Source organism: Trachinotus anak, unplaced genomic scaffold (assembly GCF_046630095.1).
Source record: "Trachinotus anak isolate AG129_WGS33_773 ecotype Australia unplaced genomic scaffold, CSIRO_AGI_Tana_v1 ptg000013l, whole genome shotgun sequence".
Classification (NCBI taxonomy): Eukaryota; Metazoa; Chordata; class Actinopteri; order Carangiformes; family Carangidae; genus Trachinotus; species Trachinotus anak.
The window spans coordinates 7,378,826-7,391,963 of record NW_027273864.1 but is presented as its reverse complement, the minus strand read 5'-3'; the positions used below and the strand labels follow the sequence as shown (position 1 = coordinate 7,391,963).

At 42.5% G+C, this 13,138-nt stretch overlaps 1 protein-coding gene and 1 long non-coding RNA gene across 4 annotated transcripts in view; one reads left to right on the top strand and one right to left on the bottom strand.

Moving 5' to 3' along the window:
- Positions 1-5,495, bottom strand: part of myh7ba (myosin, heavy chain 7B, cardiac muscle, beta a) — a 23,271-nt gene extending 17,776 nt beyond the window's left edge. For 2 of the 3 annotated variants that reach the window (XM_071493354.1, XM_071493355.1), the window contains exons 1-12: positions 3,588-3,665; positions 3,465-3,492; positions 2,462-2,485; positions 2,244-2,336; positions 2,068-2,131; positions 1,875-1,973; positions 1,689-1,792; positions 1,455-1,593; positions 1,221-1,339; positions 741-890; positions 313-483; positions 41-220 (exon numbers count right to left, since the gene is read on the bottom strand). In XM_071493354.1, the coding sequence (XP_071349455.1) occupies positions 41-220; positions 313-483; positions 741-890; positions 1,221-1,339; positions 1,455-1,593; positions 1,689-1,792; positions 1,875-1,973; positions 2,068-2,131; positions 2,244-2,297 (1,080 nt within the window). In that variant the 5' untranslated portion in view covers positions 2,298-2,336; positions 2,462-2,485; positions 3,465-3,492; positions 3,588-3,665. Of the gene's footprint in view, positions 1-40; positions 221-312; positions 484-740; positions 891-1,220; positions 1,340-1,454; positions 1,594-1,688; positions 1,793-1,874; positions 1,974-2,067; positions 2,132-2,243; positions 2,337-2,461; positions 2,486-3,063; positions 3,161-3,464; positions 3,493-3,587; positions 3,745-3,947; positions 4,092-4,244; positions 4,349-4,949; positions 5,113-5,394 lie in introns of those variants that run through there. The other variant, XM_071493356.1, reaches the window with a different exon arrangement.
- Positions 4,976-13,138, top strand: LOC139630198 (uncharacterized). The gene is made up of 3 exons (XR_011693127.1): positions 4,976-5,118; positions 11,321-11,455; positions 12,777-13,138. It is a non-coding gene; the product is annotated as an uncharacterized lncRNA (long non-coding RNA).

Here is a 13,138-nt window from a genome sequence, read left to right as displayed (position 1 = left end):
TGTAGACCTGTCTCAGTGCTTTAATGAGGAACACACTCACCACTCCAGCATAGTGCACCAGCTCAAAATGGGCCTCGTACTTGCGTTTCTTGTCTGGCCGTGGCTTTTGGAAATTAGGCGACTTGCCAATGTGATTATCATACAGCTTGGCTTTGAAGCTGCTGTCTGTGGCCTTTGGGAACATGCACTCCTCTTCAAGGATGGACATGATGCCCAGCGGCTGGAGGAAGAGCAGCGTGTCAATCTAATACGCCTCTGTGAAAGTCATCGGTGGGTAAACTTTGCCTGTTATGACCTCAAGACTTCGTTTACCTTTTCAATGAGATCAATGCAAGCTTGAAGGTCCAACCCAAAGTCGATGAAGGTCCATTCGATGCCCTCACGCTTGTACTCCTCCTGCTCCAGGATGAACATGTGGTGGTTGAAAAACTGTTGCAGCTTCTCGTTTGTGAAGTTGATGCACAGCTGCTCGAAGCTATTGAGCTGCAATAAAAGCGGAACAGGTGTTCATACGAAGCATTTCGAGTGAACAGCGTGAAAAACATGAGATTCATCCGGCAGCTAAGTCCACACCATGAGAGAGAGAGGGTGAGGGTGAGGTACAGACAGAGAACCTGAGGATTTTAAACCAAAATGTGACAATGCAACCAGCAAACTAATTTGATCTTAATATTCTTTAATAAAGACAACTTCCATATCTGTATTAACATGAAAAATATTTGTATTATAGATCAACTTACGTCAAAGATCTCAAATCCTGCGATATCCAGGACGCCTATGAAGTACTGGCGAGGCAGGGAGGTGTACAGGGTCCTGTTGATGCGTCCCACAAGCCACTTGAACATGCGGTCATACGTGGCTTTGGCCAGAGCGCCGACGGCATAGTTCACCTACAGCACCCATGCACATACACACACACACAGGAGGAGTACAGCTGTCATTCAGATGGATAGCCCCTGTTGCCTAGATACCAGATTCTAGTGTGCGTGGAGTGGTGAGTGTATTGATCGACCGAGGATTAAGAAGCTGTCCCTCATCAGCATACTAGGCGAGGCTGAACACACTGAACCTTTCATACCACACGTCTGCTTTTATCTGTCTGACACAGGGATGAATTTGTTGTTCAGTTACATCATCTGTGTTTCTGATGGAGACAATAATATTACAAAATCTGAAACAATGAAACAAAAACACAGGCAGCAGACATCACATCTCCTCACCTGCTCGACGTTCTGTCCCTTCACCACATACTCGTTCCCCACCTTCACCCGTGGGTGGAGGAGGCCCTTGATGAGGTCAGCTGAACTGACTCCCATCAGGTACGAGGCCTTGTCTGCACCTGGTCACCACACAGGACAAAAAAGAAAAAAGAAACAAAAGAAAGAGTGAATAACAAGCTTGCTTTTAAACCTGTAGCTGCTTTTGTGCCAGAAATCACATTACTGTTTATTTACTTTCAGTGCCGTCGGCCTCCGCCTGCTCCTCACGCTGCTTTTGCTTGAATTTCATGTTGCCAAAGTGCATGATGGCTCCAACGATTTTATAGCAGCCATATTTCTCATCGGGCAGGAAGCCGAGGATGTCCATGGCATGCTGCGGAGGGGGCAAAGATGAAGTTATCTCGTAACTCGATCCACTCAGTGTTCTGCTCTCACGCGCAGCAGTATGGAAAAGATAAATGTTCTTACATCAGTGGCCATCAGCTCCTGTCCGTCATCCAAGTTCTCCACAGTGGTGACGCCCTGCGAGCAGAAGTGGAAGTCATATGGGTTGGAGGACACCAGCAGCATGTCTGGAACAAAGAGTAAACAGGATCATGTCGCAGTCCTGCAGCAGAACAGAATAAAACATCTAAAGCAGCCACAATGACTGACCTAACAGCTCTGGTTTCTTCTGCGACATGATCTGGTAGTAGATGTGGTAGCTCCTCTCACCGGGCTGCTGAAATATCACTCTGGATTTTTCCAGAAGATCTGAGGGACAGGAAGAGGTGGGACATGTTCAAATGTTCATGTTCGACATGAGACAAAATGAAAAAGGATAGTGAGTGTGAGACCATCAGCTCACATATATCAATATCAGCTGAGGCCAGTTTGCCACTGGGTCCAAAGTGGATCCTGATGAACTTGCCCTGTGGGGAATCAATCAAAAATATTTATGAGATGCAAAGAAGGATTCAAATGACCTTTATATTTAGAAAATTAAATGTATATACTATATACTGGAAATTTCCAGGCACTCACAAAACGGGATGAGTTGTCATTCCTTAGCGTTTTGGCGTTACCAAATGCCTCCATGGCGGGGTTCGCCTCAATGATCTGATCCTCCAGAGTCCCCTGGAAGAGAAGCTTATAAGTACAATGTAAAGAGACACACTCTTTTTTTTTCAATATACAGTTTATTTGAAATTGCTGTTAAACTCAGTGTAGCTGCATGTATTTTTTCTGCAGCTTAAACTCACCCCTGTTTTTGTGGCAGGACCCTGCTGCAAAAGAAGGAGGTGAGAAGCCAGTGAGTGTGACATCGTGTCAAGTGTGATCAAATAATGCTTTCACAACCAAAGGGGAAACACTATGACCAACTGGAAAATTAGAGACTGGTTGTTAAAGCTGTGGTAAAAAAAAAACAACCAATGGCCACCTTGTTTTATATGATGAAGTGTGGTAAACGCAGGGGAGAAAAAGGGAGGAAAAACGAGCGTCAAACAACATAGAAAAGTCAAAAACCAAAAATCAAAGCAAAGGGAAAGATAATGGAAAAAATTTGGAGCCAAAAAAAAATGACATGGAAAGGGGAAAAGAAAAATAATTCAAAAATCAATGAGGAAGCATAGTAGAGTGGCTGGAAATGGCTACACAACACATGAGGGTAAAGACTCAGACATGAATGTAATCAGTTCTGACATTCACCACTTTGACAGTGAGGAAAATGTATGGACACAGTGTAAAGGGAATACAAAGGATTCCTGGGACCAGAAAAATGAAAATACAAATAAAATACAGCAAAAAAAAGCTTTAAAAAGGGGGTGGAAAACAAAAATATGGGTTGCCACATCAGCCTTACTCCTTTTTTGGCAGTTGTTTCCCCAAGAGCTGCCACAATGGCAAAATACTGAATGACACGTTTCGTGTTGACAGTTTTGCCAGCACCGGATTCTCCGCTATAGGAGTGTGAAAAATGACAAAGTGTACAAACAACAGGTACAGCAAAAAACTCTTCACAAAACTGCTAAAGGTGGTGTCAAACAAAATCATCACACTGCAGGTTACAAAACAGAGAGAAAAAGAGAAAAAAGTGAGGAATAGATTTCAGCCAAATCCAAAAATTTTAGGAAAAAAGTGGCTGTATGTGGAGAGTGTATGTGTCATATGGCTGCTCACACAGTTACTGACTGTCTACTTCTTCTCTAGTTTGTGACTTGAAACAAGACAAAAAAAACTCAGTTTCAGGCAGCTGACACTTACGTGATGAGCATGGACTGGTTCTCCCGATCTGATGAGGAGAAAATAAATATATGTGTTTACATTTGGTCTATGTATCAGTGCTTATGTGCTTGTTCTAATATTTAAGTGTATGAAAACACTCACTGCGCAGCATGTCATTGTAGGCATTGTCTGCTATGGAATAGATGTGCGGCGGCGCCTCAGAGCGGCGTTTGCCTTTGTAAGCAGCGACCACAGGGGCTGTGTAGACTGGCAGCCATTTGTATGGATTGACGGTCACACAGAAGAGCCCGGAGTAGGTCTGAGGAAACCAGAGGACGAGACACAAGATTAACTCACCACGATTCATCACATAAAACCACCATTACCAGGCTTGGTACTGACAGGTTGACATTGCTCAAGATCACAGTTCAACTTTGTAATTTAATCTGGGTATTTCGCCCTTTGGGGAACATGGAAACATGGGAGAGGGGAAGCACCATCAGTCCAGAGTGGGATACTCACATAGATCATCCAGGCAGAGTAGCGTCTGCGCAGGTTGTACAGCACAGAGGCCTCGTTGAGGTGTGTCAACATGGCCATGTCTTCGATCATGTCGTACTTAGGAGGATTCATCTGCTGGATGTCGTCTTCCTTCACTGTCAGAGTCTAAAGAAACAAACACAGGCAGACATGAGGAGCGGCTCACAGGACTGTGCCGTATCTACTGCTTATGTCCAAGTGTCCGTAGGTCAGGTTTTCCTTCATTACTGCATAATAATAATCAAATAAAAATCTGTTGGTGGATGGATGATCACCTACCCTCCCATCTTTGGTCTCAACAGTGACTTTGTCACCTCTGAGCTCCTTGATCTCAATCTCAATGTAGGCCTCTTTTTCATCAGAGATCCAGGCTCGCTTCTTACCTGACAGTACAGCAGAGGGGCGAGCAGTTAGTGGGAGGGTGTTGGAAACTGGAGCCATCACCAAACTCACAAAAATCCACAAGTTATATATATACAATATAAACTGATAAATGAAATAATCACAGAGTCAAGTATTACACAAATAAGCTCATGTGGTAAAAACAAAAAAAAGAAAAAGAAAAAAGTTTACCTCTTTTATTGTTTCTTATTGCAGAAGTAATAATAATAATAATAATAATAATAATAATAATAAATTTATATCAGTTTTTAAACACAAGTTTACAATGAAATTATAGAAGATTGTGACATTTTTGTTTCACAAAACAGCAGAAATCAAGCCAACACTTCCAGATCAATGATCTTAAATAAACTGATATTATTCAAACACATTATGCCGAGTTTCAAGACTGTTAATTCTTCAAAACACTGCGACGAATAGACGAAGCAGTATCTGACAGCACCTGCTGTTTTTTCACCTCATTTAACAACTGACACACATTTAAGATTCCACCCAACACTATATTTAATTATGATATGAATGTCTTTAATGTGATGTGCCCTATAAGGTTCCGTTTCTTTGAGGTGTCCATATTAGGCCTACCGTCAAAAGCGACTGTGTGCGTCGCCAGCAGCTCCAGGTCAGATTTGCGTAAAAACGCTGCAGCGTCCCCGAACTCCCTCATGTCAAAGCGGGACATGGTCGCAACTCCTCTCCGGCCCCCAAAACCCGGACGCAAGGGTGAGACAGTCGAGTTGTGGAATTCCTTTTGGTAAGAAAACAAAGCTTTGTGTTAGTCAGTGGTTGTTACTTTGTTGTTAAGCTGTTTTTGTTATTCAGCCCTCCGTTACTGATGAAAACAATACGCGGCCGTGAAAATACTTCTCTCGCGTAAAGAGCGCAAATCCACTATCACCAAAAGAGAACAAAAAAAATCTACAGGTGTCGGCGGGGGTAAACGGTCTGATGGTGAGAGTGAAATTAAGCCTCAATAAGACGTTTTAAAAGGGAACCAACCCGCGCGTAAAAAGCGTGATGATCAACCTACCAAACAAAGGCTAAAAGTTGTCCACTGACCTCAGGACGACCACAACGAAATAACAGCCTGGTGAGATGTGCCCTGCTTTATACTGTGCTCCTCAAGGTCACGGTCAGTGGACATTTGTCCCTCATTAGCATATGCCACCTCCTCCGACGCCTATTGGTGCTGAGCGCCTGTCTCAATTGACACAAAAGGAAAGCTACGTTTTTGTCATTGCGCTAAACCCAAGCCGGCTATTTTTGTATCCCAGTTATTTTATGCACTGTACACACTGCGAGGGAGTGGGACGGAGTTGCATTAGGAGCATCCCCGTAGGAGGGAATTTTTTCACTCCATAGAATTTGAAGGGCAGTGCATCATTGCCTCTACCAGGACAGGGATTTGTGTCCACACCTGGCAACAAAACCTGGAAATTTAAGGGAATTTTCACTGGGAAACCATCAGATTATATGCACAGAAAAAAGTTTAAAGTGAGCCAGTGCTCTTGAACACATCCAGAATTTGGTTTTTGTTTTTATCCACCCTCAACCCCCTGATTATCACAAAAGGAGTTGCTGCACTTTGGGTGACTTTGATGCTGATGAACTCACGTTGGCCTCTAAGCAATAGCCCTGCAGCTTTTGTGTTGTTAAGTGCCAACAGGGATGTTTGCTATTGTGTGTGGCCACAGAGGATGCAACCTTAGAAGAGATTATTTCAGGAGCTGTGTGGCATTAAACATGCTACTATAAATACACAACATCATATTAATAGCCAGAAACATGGCGCGTGGCTCCTACCAGAAAAATAAAGTGCCTCAGATATGAATTTAAAACAAATCAACATGAGTGACGGACTACACAAAAGATGTTTATCAAAGACTCAAATTCTACTTTTAGTTGTTTTAGATCGTTTCTCTGTATCCTCAGTCAGAAACATGGAGCTTTAACGCCTCAGGCCTCAGATGAAAATGTTAAGTATCCTGGTAACTGTCCACTGACAGCACACTGTGTTATGTTGTCACACGTAGCTGTTGTAATTTTGTGTATCCAGTAATTCTGGCATAAGCGCTACGCCTCTCCCACTCTGGCTCCACCAGATCTGACCTTCAGAGCAAGGGGAGAGGTTGGTGCCTGGTATGAGAGCAGGGTGACAGTGCAGCACGGGGGGAGGGAAAGGGGACCAGAGTTTCTCAGAATAGACAAAGCCAGAGTCCAGCATTCCTGATAGGGAGATTGACTGTTAACTGTTGGCTGCGCCCAATTCTGCAAAAGCCATGTAGATAAGGGGAAGATGGCCATCGACAGGTCTTACAAACGCTTCGAGGCGACAGGCCCACCTGTAACACGATGAAAAAGGGTTTGCGCTCTTTTCTCTCCACATTCACACACACATACAGAAACAAGAAAGGATGGGGCCGCCATTTTTGTTGACACTGGTATCTGTTCCCATGGCAGACTGAGAAGTGTTGCCGTGATGGCTGAAACTTTCTTGGGCATCAGTGAGATAGAGCGGGCCTGAGCTATTCTGGGATAAGGGGCTCTTCAGAGGCAGAGGCTGGTTTATGTACTATGTCACTTGGTGCACCATTTGAAAAGCTGGCATGCTGATAACACATGAGGAGGAGATGAATCCCAAAGTCCCCAGAGCCGCTGGCTTTAAATAAGTTCACATACTCCGGCACGTAAACACACACACACAAACACATAGTGAAGTGCATGCAGTGCTGGAGTCGTCCCCCAGCACATCTCTCTGCACTGCTATACTGCAGCCCACTGCAACAGCTGACTTCTCAGAGCAACAGCTCTCCTTTCGTCCCCAGTGTTCCTCAAAATCATTTAGACCCTAATGTGGCCAGGCTCATTAATGCTCATGTTTTCATTATTGGACATTTGTGCAGCTTTGAATTACCTTCCCATATAAAAGGATCACACTGGTGTCCAGCAGTAGGCCTCAGACCTGAAATGTTGGTACCGAGTCCTCAGTTCATCCTTGGGGATTGGCCAACTGACTGTTTGGTGATGTGCTAGTGAGGAGCCGACATATTGGGCATCAAGACTTGATCTGGGGGTCGGTCACAGTTGTTTTAGATCATCATGCACCAAATGCCAGCAGGCTTAGGCAGCGAGATGGAGAGAGATTGGGAATTATGACTACAGTCACTCTTAATCGCACGCAATGCAGTCACATCCTTCTCCACGTTTCTGCACAGGTGGGACTGTTTATCAGAAACTATATATATATATATATATATATATATTCATATACTTTATATTAATATCATAACATCTATAAAACTGAATATTTTGTGTTTTGTGTACTTTGTTTTTATATATTATCATGATAAATAAATAACATTTGCTTACTTGACCGAACAAATACTAAAGTAACTATCTTGCTCTATGGCAGTAACCTAAAAATGGGCATTGAAGCAGCGTTTCATTTTGGATCAAAGCATTCATCGCTGGTGGATATTTCTGTAATCGCCTTGCGCCTGCCCACAATACCTTGCAGCAACTGTGTGGGCTCAGGTCTTAGCCCTCGGTTCATCAGAGTGGAGACGGGCTGACGCGTGGCTCAAACACACTCTAAAGCCTTAATTACTCTTCCACACCCACTCCACCCCCCTGACATCCACCCATACACAGGCAACAATAACACACAGTAGACTTAATCAATCTTTTAGCGAGGCGTTCGGGGGGTTTGATACCTCAGCTATTAGCCTCTGGCTCCAGACAATGCCCTGTCTCTCATTGTGCTTAGTTGTGGTCTGGGTCAGTGGGCCCGGCCTGCCCGGCCAGCCCTGCCCTCAGTATGCATGGCAGCCCTCAGCTGTCCTTCTATTTCAGGAGCATGGAGGCATACCTCGGCCCAGCTGGGGCATCAGAAACAATGGGCGTGCTGCCTTATCCAAACACAGGCTCGCAGACAATCTGACGCACGCCAGGATCCCAGTGAGACCCCCGCTGCAGCCCCCTCCTGCTCAGTAAAGCAGAAGCAAAGAGTTAACAAGGCTGCACAGACACTTAGACACATCACTCAGGAGCTCAAAGGCCTCCTTTAAACACACAATGGTGAACAACCCACAGCGAGGAGACATGAATTGTTGTGTGATTTGTAATGATGGACATGACGGTAGTGGAGCGTAAACACAGCTACACACAGCTACACACAGCAGCTACACACAGCAGCTACACACACAGCTACACACAGCTACACCTTTTTGGTTTGGGTTAAAAAGGTTGGGCAGCTCTGTAGACTGACACAGATCTTTCTGATGTAAATCGTTTGCTGTAGAACTTTGTGGATAAAGTTATCATGATGCTCTACACAATATTCACAGAAAAACATTTCTGAAAACGAATTCATTGATTTTTTATAGTTATTGATACTGATGTCTGTTCTCTGTATGGTGATTACTGACAAGATCTCCTGGTTTATGTGTTACTGTCATGTTTTACTGCCACATCACTGATGTCAGACACTATCTACTTCTGTTTAAATGATGAATGTTTGCCCTGTGGATTTGTGCTAAAAGCCACATCTGTACAGCACAGTTCACGCAAACACACTCCTCCATGTTTTTAATCACTTGTATTTAGGTTACAATGAAATCACAGTTTCTAAACAACGGGCCATGACTTCAGTTGCTCTGCTTGACTTTAAATAGACTTGGAAGGGAAGCCTGTCTAGCTGCCTGGAAAGACCTTCAGTTAGTGACCTACAGCATCTCACTGTCAGGGTAGACATAGCTTCACCTAATTTACTGTTGGGGGTCTGTTAAAGGTCTCCAGGGATGCAGGTGGCAGTGCTCGGCCTCTGACCATAATTACTGTTTAGACAGAGCTGCTGTCACAATGAGAGGCATTTCAGCAAGTCGCGTGGCAGCTCTTTCACAGTTTACACAGGCTCCAAGCCCTCGTATATTTCCTTTATACACTCGTGCACATGCATTCATGCATACACCTCTGCCACAGAAGACTACATCACCTGTCGCCCATGGCAACTGCTCATACGCAGAGAGAGAGAGAGAGAGAGAGAGAGAGAGAGAGAGAGACATGCAACCAACTGAGGACACATGTGTTACACCCTCAGATTGTGAGCTCAATTTGTTGGTTGCTGGGCAGAATCCAAGCAAACTGAAGCAGAGTCACGTGACGTGAACAGAGACCTGAGGAGACCTGTGGCTCAGCTCTCAAAGAGTTTCTCTTAACAATGAGTCCAATAATAGTCTAATAAATGTTTAATAATTCATTTATTAAGGCTGAACAACATTTAGGTGTTGGGATTGAGGGAAAATGTCTTTGACTGATTCATCGAGCTCCTTAAGTCATCAGAAACCCGTCAAGTTCCCTGACCAAACCCTCTGGAGAAACGCTGCAGAGCATCCACATCAAAATCTTTCTATTTATTATGCAAAGTTAATGAGTTAATGTGTGATTGAAGTGGGGACAAAAGTCTCTAATGAATATATGACATTTGTAACTGCAGGCCTCATGGTTTATGATTTTACATTTATATTTACTCATTTGGCAGATGCTTTTATCCAAAGAGACTTACAGGTGAGGGACATCAGTAAAGCATCGGTGCAGTGGGAAACCTTGGTATAAGTAGTAAGTATTGTATCTATTCAATAAGTGCAAGGACATCAGGTAAAGAAAGCACCAATACCAGATATTAAGTGGTAGTTATGCATGGTACAGTGCAGAGATAGAGAGCGAGGCCCCTGCTCTGAGAGGATTCAGTAGCTTGCTCTGAAGTGAGAAAATGTTGTCCTTTAGTAGTCACTCACTTTCCCATAAATAAGAGACAGAGAATAACAGAAATAAGTAGTTAATAAATGAGGCTCTGTGGCCAGTCTCAATCATTTTCACAATCATCGAATGGAAATTACAACTCTCAAAACTCTGTAGACAAGTCTCAGATCTACATGCTTTTTCTCACCTGATGAATTTCTTGTTGCTTTTATACAGAATTCAAATGTTAGAGTACAGCTGTCTTCATTTGATCCACTGACACACTGTGTTCATTAACATGCTCAATGTGTAAATCTTCACATGCAAGATAATAATGTCAGCTGCCAAAACCTCTCAAGAACAAAGTTGTATATTTTTAGGAATATGAATTTCATAAAACTGATAACAGATAAATCTTTACATTTGATCAGTAATGTGTTCATTATTACATGTTGTCAGTTTAATTTAGAGGTAAACACATTAGTTTTACGTTGGTACCACAGCTACTGAACACAGATGAGGCAGACATGAAGGGGAGAGGAAGGGAAGATGTGAATGTACACAGGATGTGGGGTGTTTGGTCGGAGGGAGAGGAGGAAACAGACGAAGAGAGAGGAGGACAGACATGGCAGAGACACAAAGGGGACAACACCATGTCAAAAGAGCAAACATCAGACATGAGACAGATAAAATGACTCGGTCATTTTATCTGCACATTGACACTGATTTGTTGAATTACAGATAACATCAACATAACATCAATTATGGATTATGGGAGTGCCAACTTATTATCTAAGTGACCATTTCTGTGTAATATTTTCCTGGTGTTTGATGTGGAGTGATTCCACTGGAAATGTGTGAATAGTGATTTAAGCCTGGTTTATCGAAGCATTCTGCGGTCACTAACTGCTTTGTCATAATTTTTATGTATTTCTGTTTTTACCGTCGACAATCCAATAAACCAATAAAATAAAACTGTGGAAAAAAATCTTTACAGCTACAGAAATGCAATCTACATGTTGTGTTCCTTTCATCCGAATGTGAGCTCAGATTTACTGTAGTGGCCTCCATTGATGCTCCTGCCATTCTCTGTCATAATATAAATAACAGTCCATTATTAAAGTTTGTTTTGGTCTGTGTATGTATTATAGAGAACATTTACACTTCACACATTTCAACAACTCGATGATTTGTTGCTTGGCTGTGTCTTTTTCCAGGCCAGCAGGGGGCATCAGCCTCAGTCCCTCTTACAGCCTCCCACCCAGGACAGAGATCGTGCCAACATTTAACAGCTAGTAGGAGCTATGTGGGGCCCCAAGATGTTGAGCATTAAGAAGCTGGAGCAGGAGCAGGTGAAGAGAGTCCTGAGGGAGAGCCCTGCGCTTCTGCTTTCACTCTCTGAGACGTAACAGAAAGATAAGCTTGGCATCTGTAAAAGTGCTACTCCCCGGCAGTGGGCCAGACACTTAGGCAGCTGGCAGTGCGTGTGTGTGTGTGTGTGTGTGTGTGTGTGTTTGTGTGTGTGTCTCAGTCCTCCTCTCACACTGCATTTAGCGCACAATACAACAGTGTGTTAGCAGACTGTTGTCATCTCCTAATTGGCAGTACCAGAATAGTGTGAACATCAGAGGCTGGAGTTTCAGGAGTCCTCTTACCTGTGGTTGACACAGGAACAGACATGAAAGAATCTGAATCAGCAGAATTAAATTTACAGTTTGTGTAAGGAGGCAGATATTATTACTACCGACAGAGCCTTGCTTTCATTGTTTATTATGACTGTGTGTCAGAAAACACAGGATTAAAAATGTGCAGCAAATTTGCCCTTTTGGTGGAAGCTATGGTGATTCTGATCAATGCTGCCCTCCACTGCCACAGAGCTGTAATTACATACGTATTTATTGGTACAGTGATAGCTACATTGATATTCTGAAATAGGATGGTCTTCACTAACCTGGGAAATTAAAACTTCACATTTTAAAAAGGGGATATGTAAATGACTTGTTCTTGTTTTGGATGAGCCCATACAGAAATGTAATACATGACAAATATGTCCCAAGTTCCATCAAGTGACGCTGCCATATATGTCACCTGTGAGGGGATATATTATCATCACACATATTCATCCTGTGGATGATGCAGTTCTTAACATATATGACATATCCATAGTAAAATTTGTATATGGACATATATTAAAAATATCTATGGTAAATTTTTATATGGTACAATTCATTTGAAAGATGTCTCTTCTCATTCTGGGAAAGTGTTCTAAAATTTTTGGACCAACATAAAGGCCAACTGACAGGCTTTGGGATAGACATATATTTATGTAACATATGTCTGTAATACAAGCATACATGCAGAAACACACATATCTATGTGGGTTAGACATATATGTCAGTATATGATATCGTTCCAATTTCTAATAGGTTTTTATATATGTTTACATATATGTTTTTAGTTCATATGTTCATATATTTTATATATGGAGATTCAATATATGTACACATATTAAGAATTAGAATTAGAAGCCAACACTATAATATTATTTTATCAACCTTCTGCTTCTCAAATACTATAAAGCATTAGCACCTTAAAAGTTTTCACGTATATGTTATTTTTCCTTTCATTTCAAGAGAAAATCATAAATTGTGTTTTGATGATCCATCTCTGCAGGTACGACTGACTGTGGAGACTGAGGAGTTATTTTACAAGCAGGGAAAAGGAAGAAGAGTCACCTAAAGAACAAAAGGAAAATGCCAAATATAGAAACTCAGCAGTGTGAGATTTGAGCTTTCTGAGGTTGTGTGAATAACACTCCTGTTCTGGCCTTAGTTGGTCATGTAGCACAGAAAGTGTTGTCACATTATTCAGAGAGTTATGTGAATGTTTAATGATCCTGTTTCCTGCTTTACCTGGAGGTGAAGATGTGATTTACTGTAACAAAACAATAGTGACCTGATGTTGACTCACTGAGTGCATGATCATCAATATACACATCATAAAAGTGATGCTTGATATTGGTATCATAAGGATGT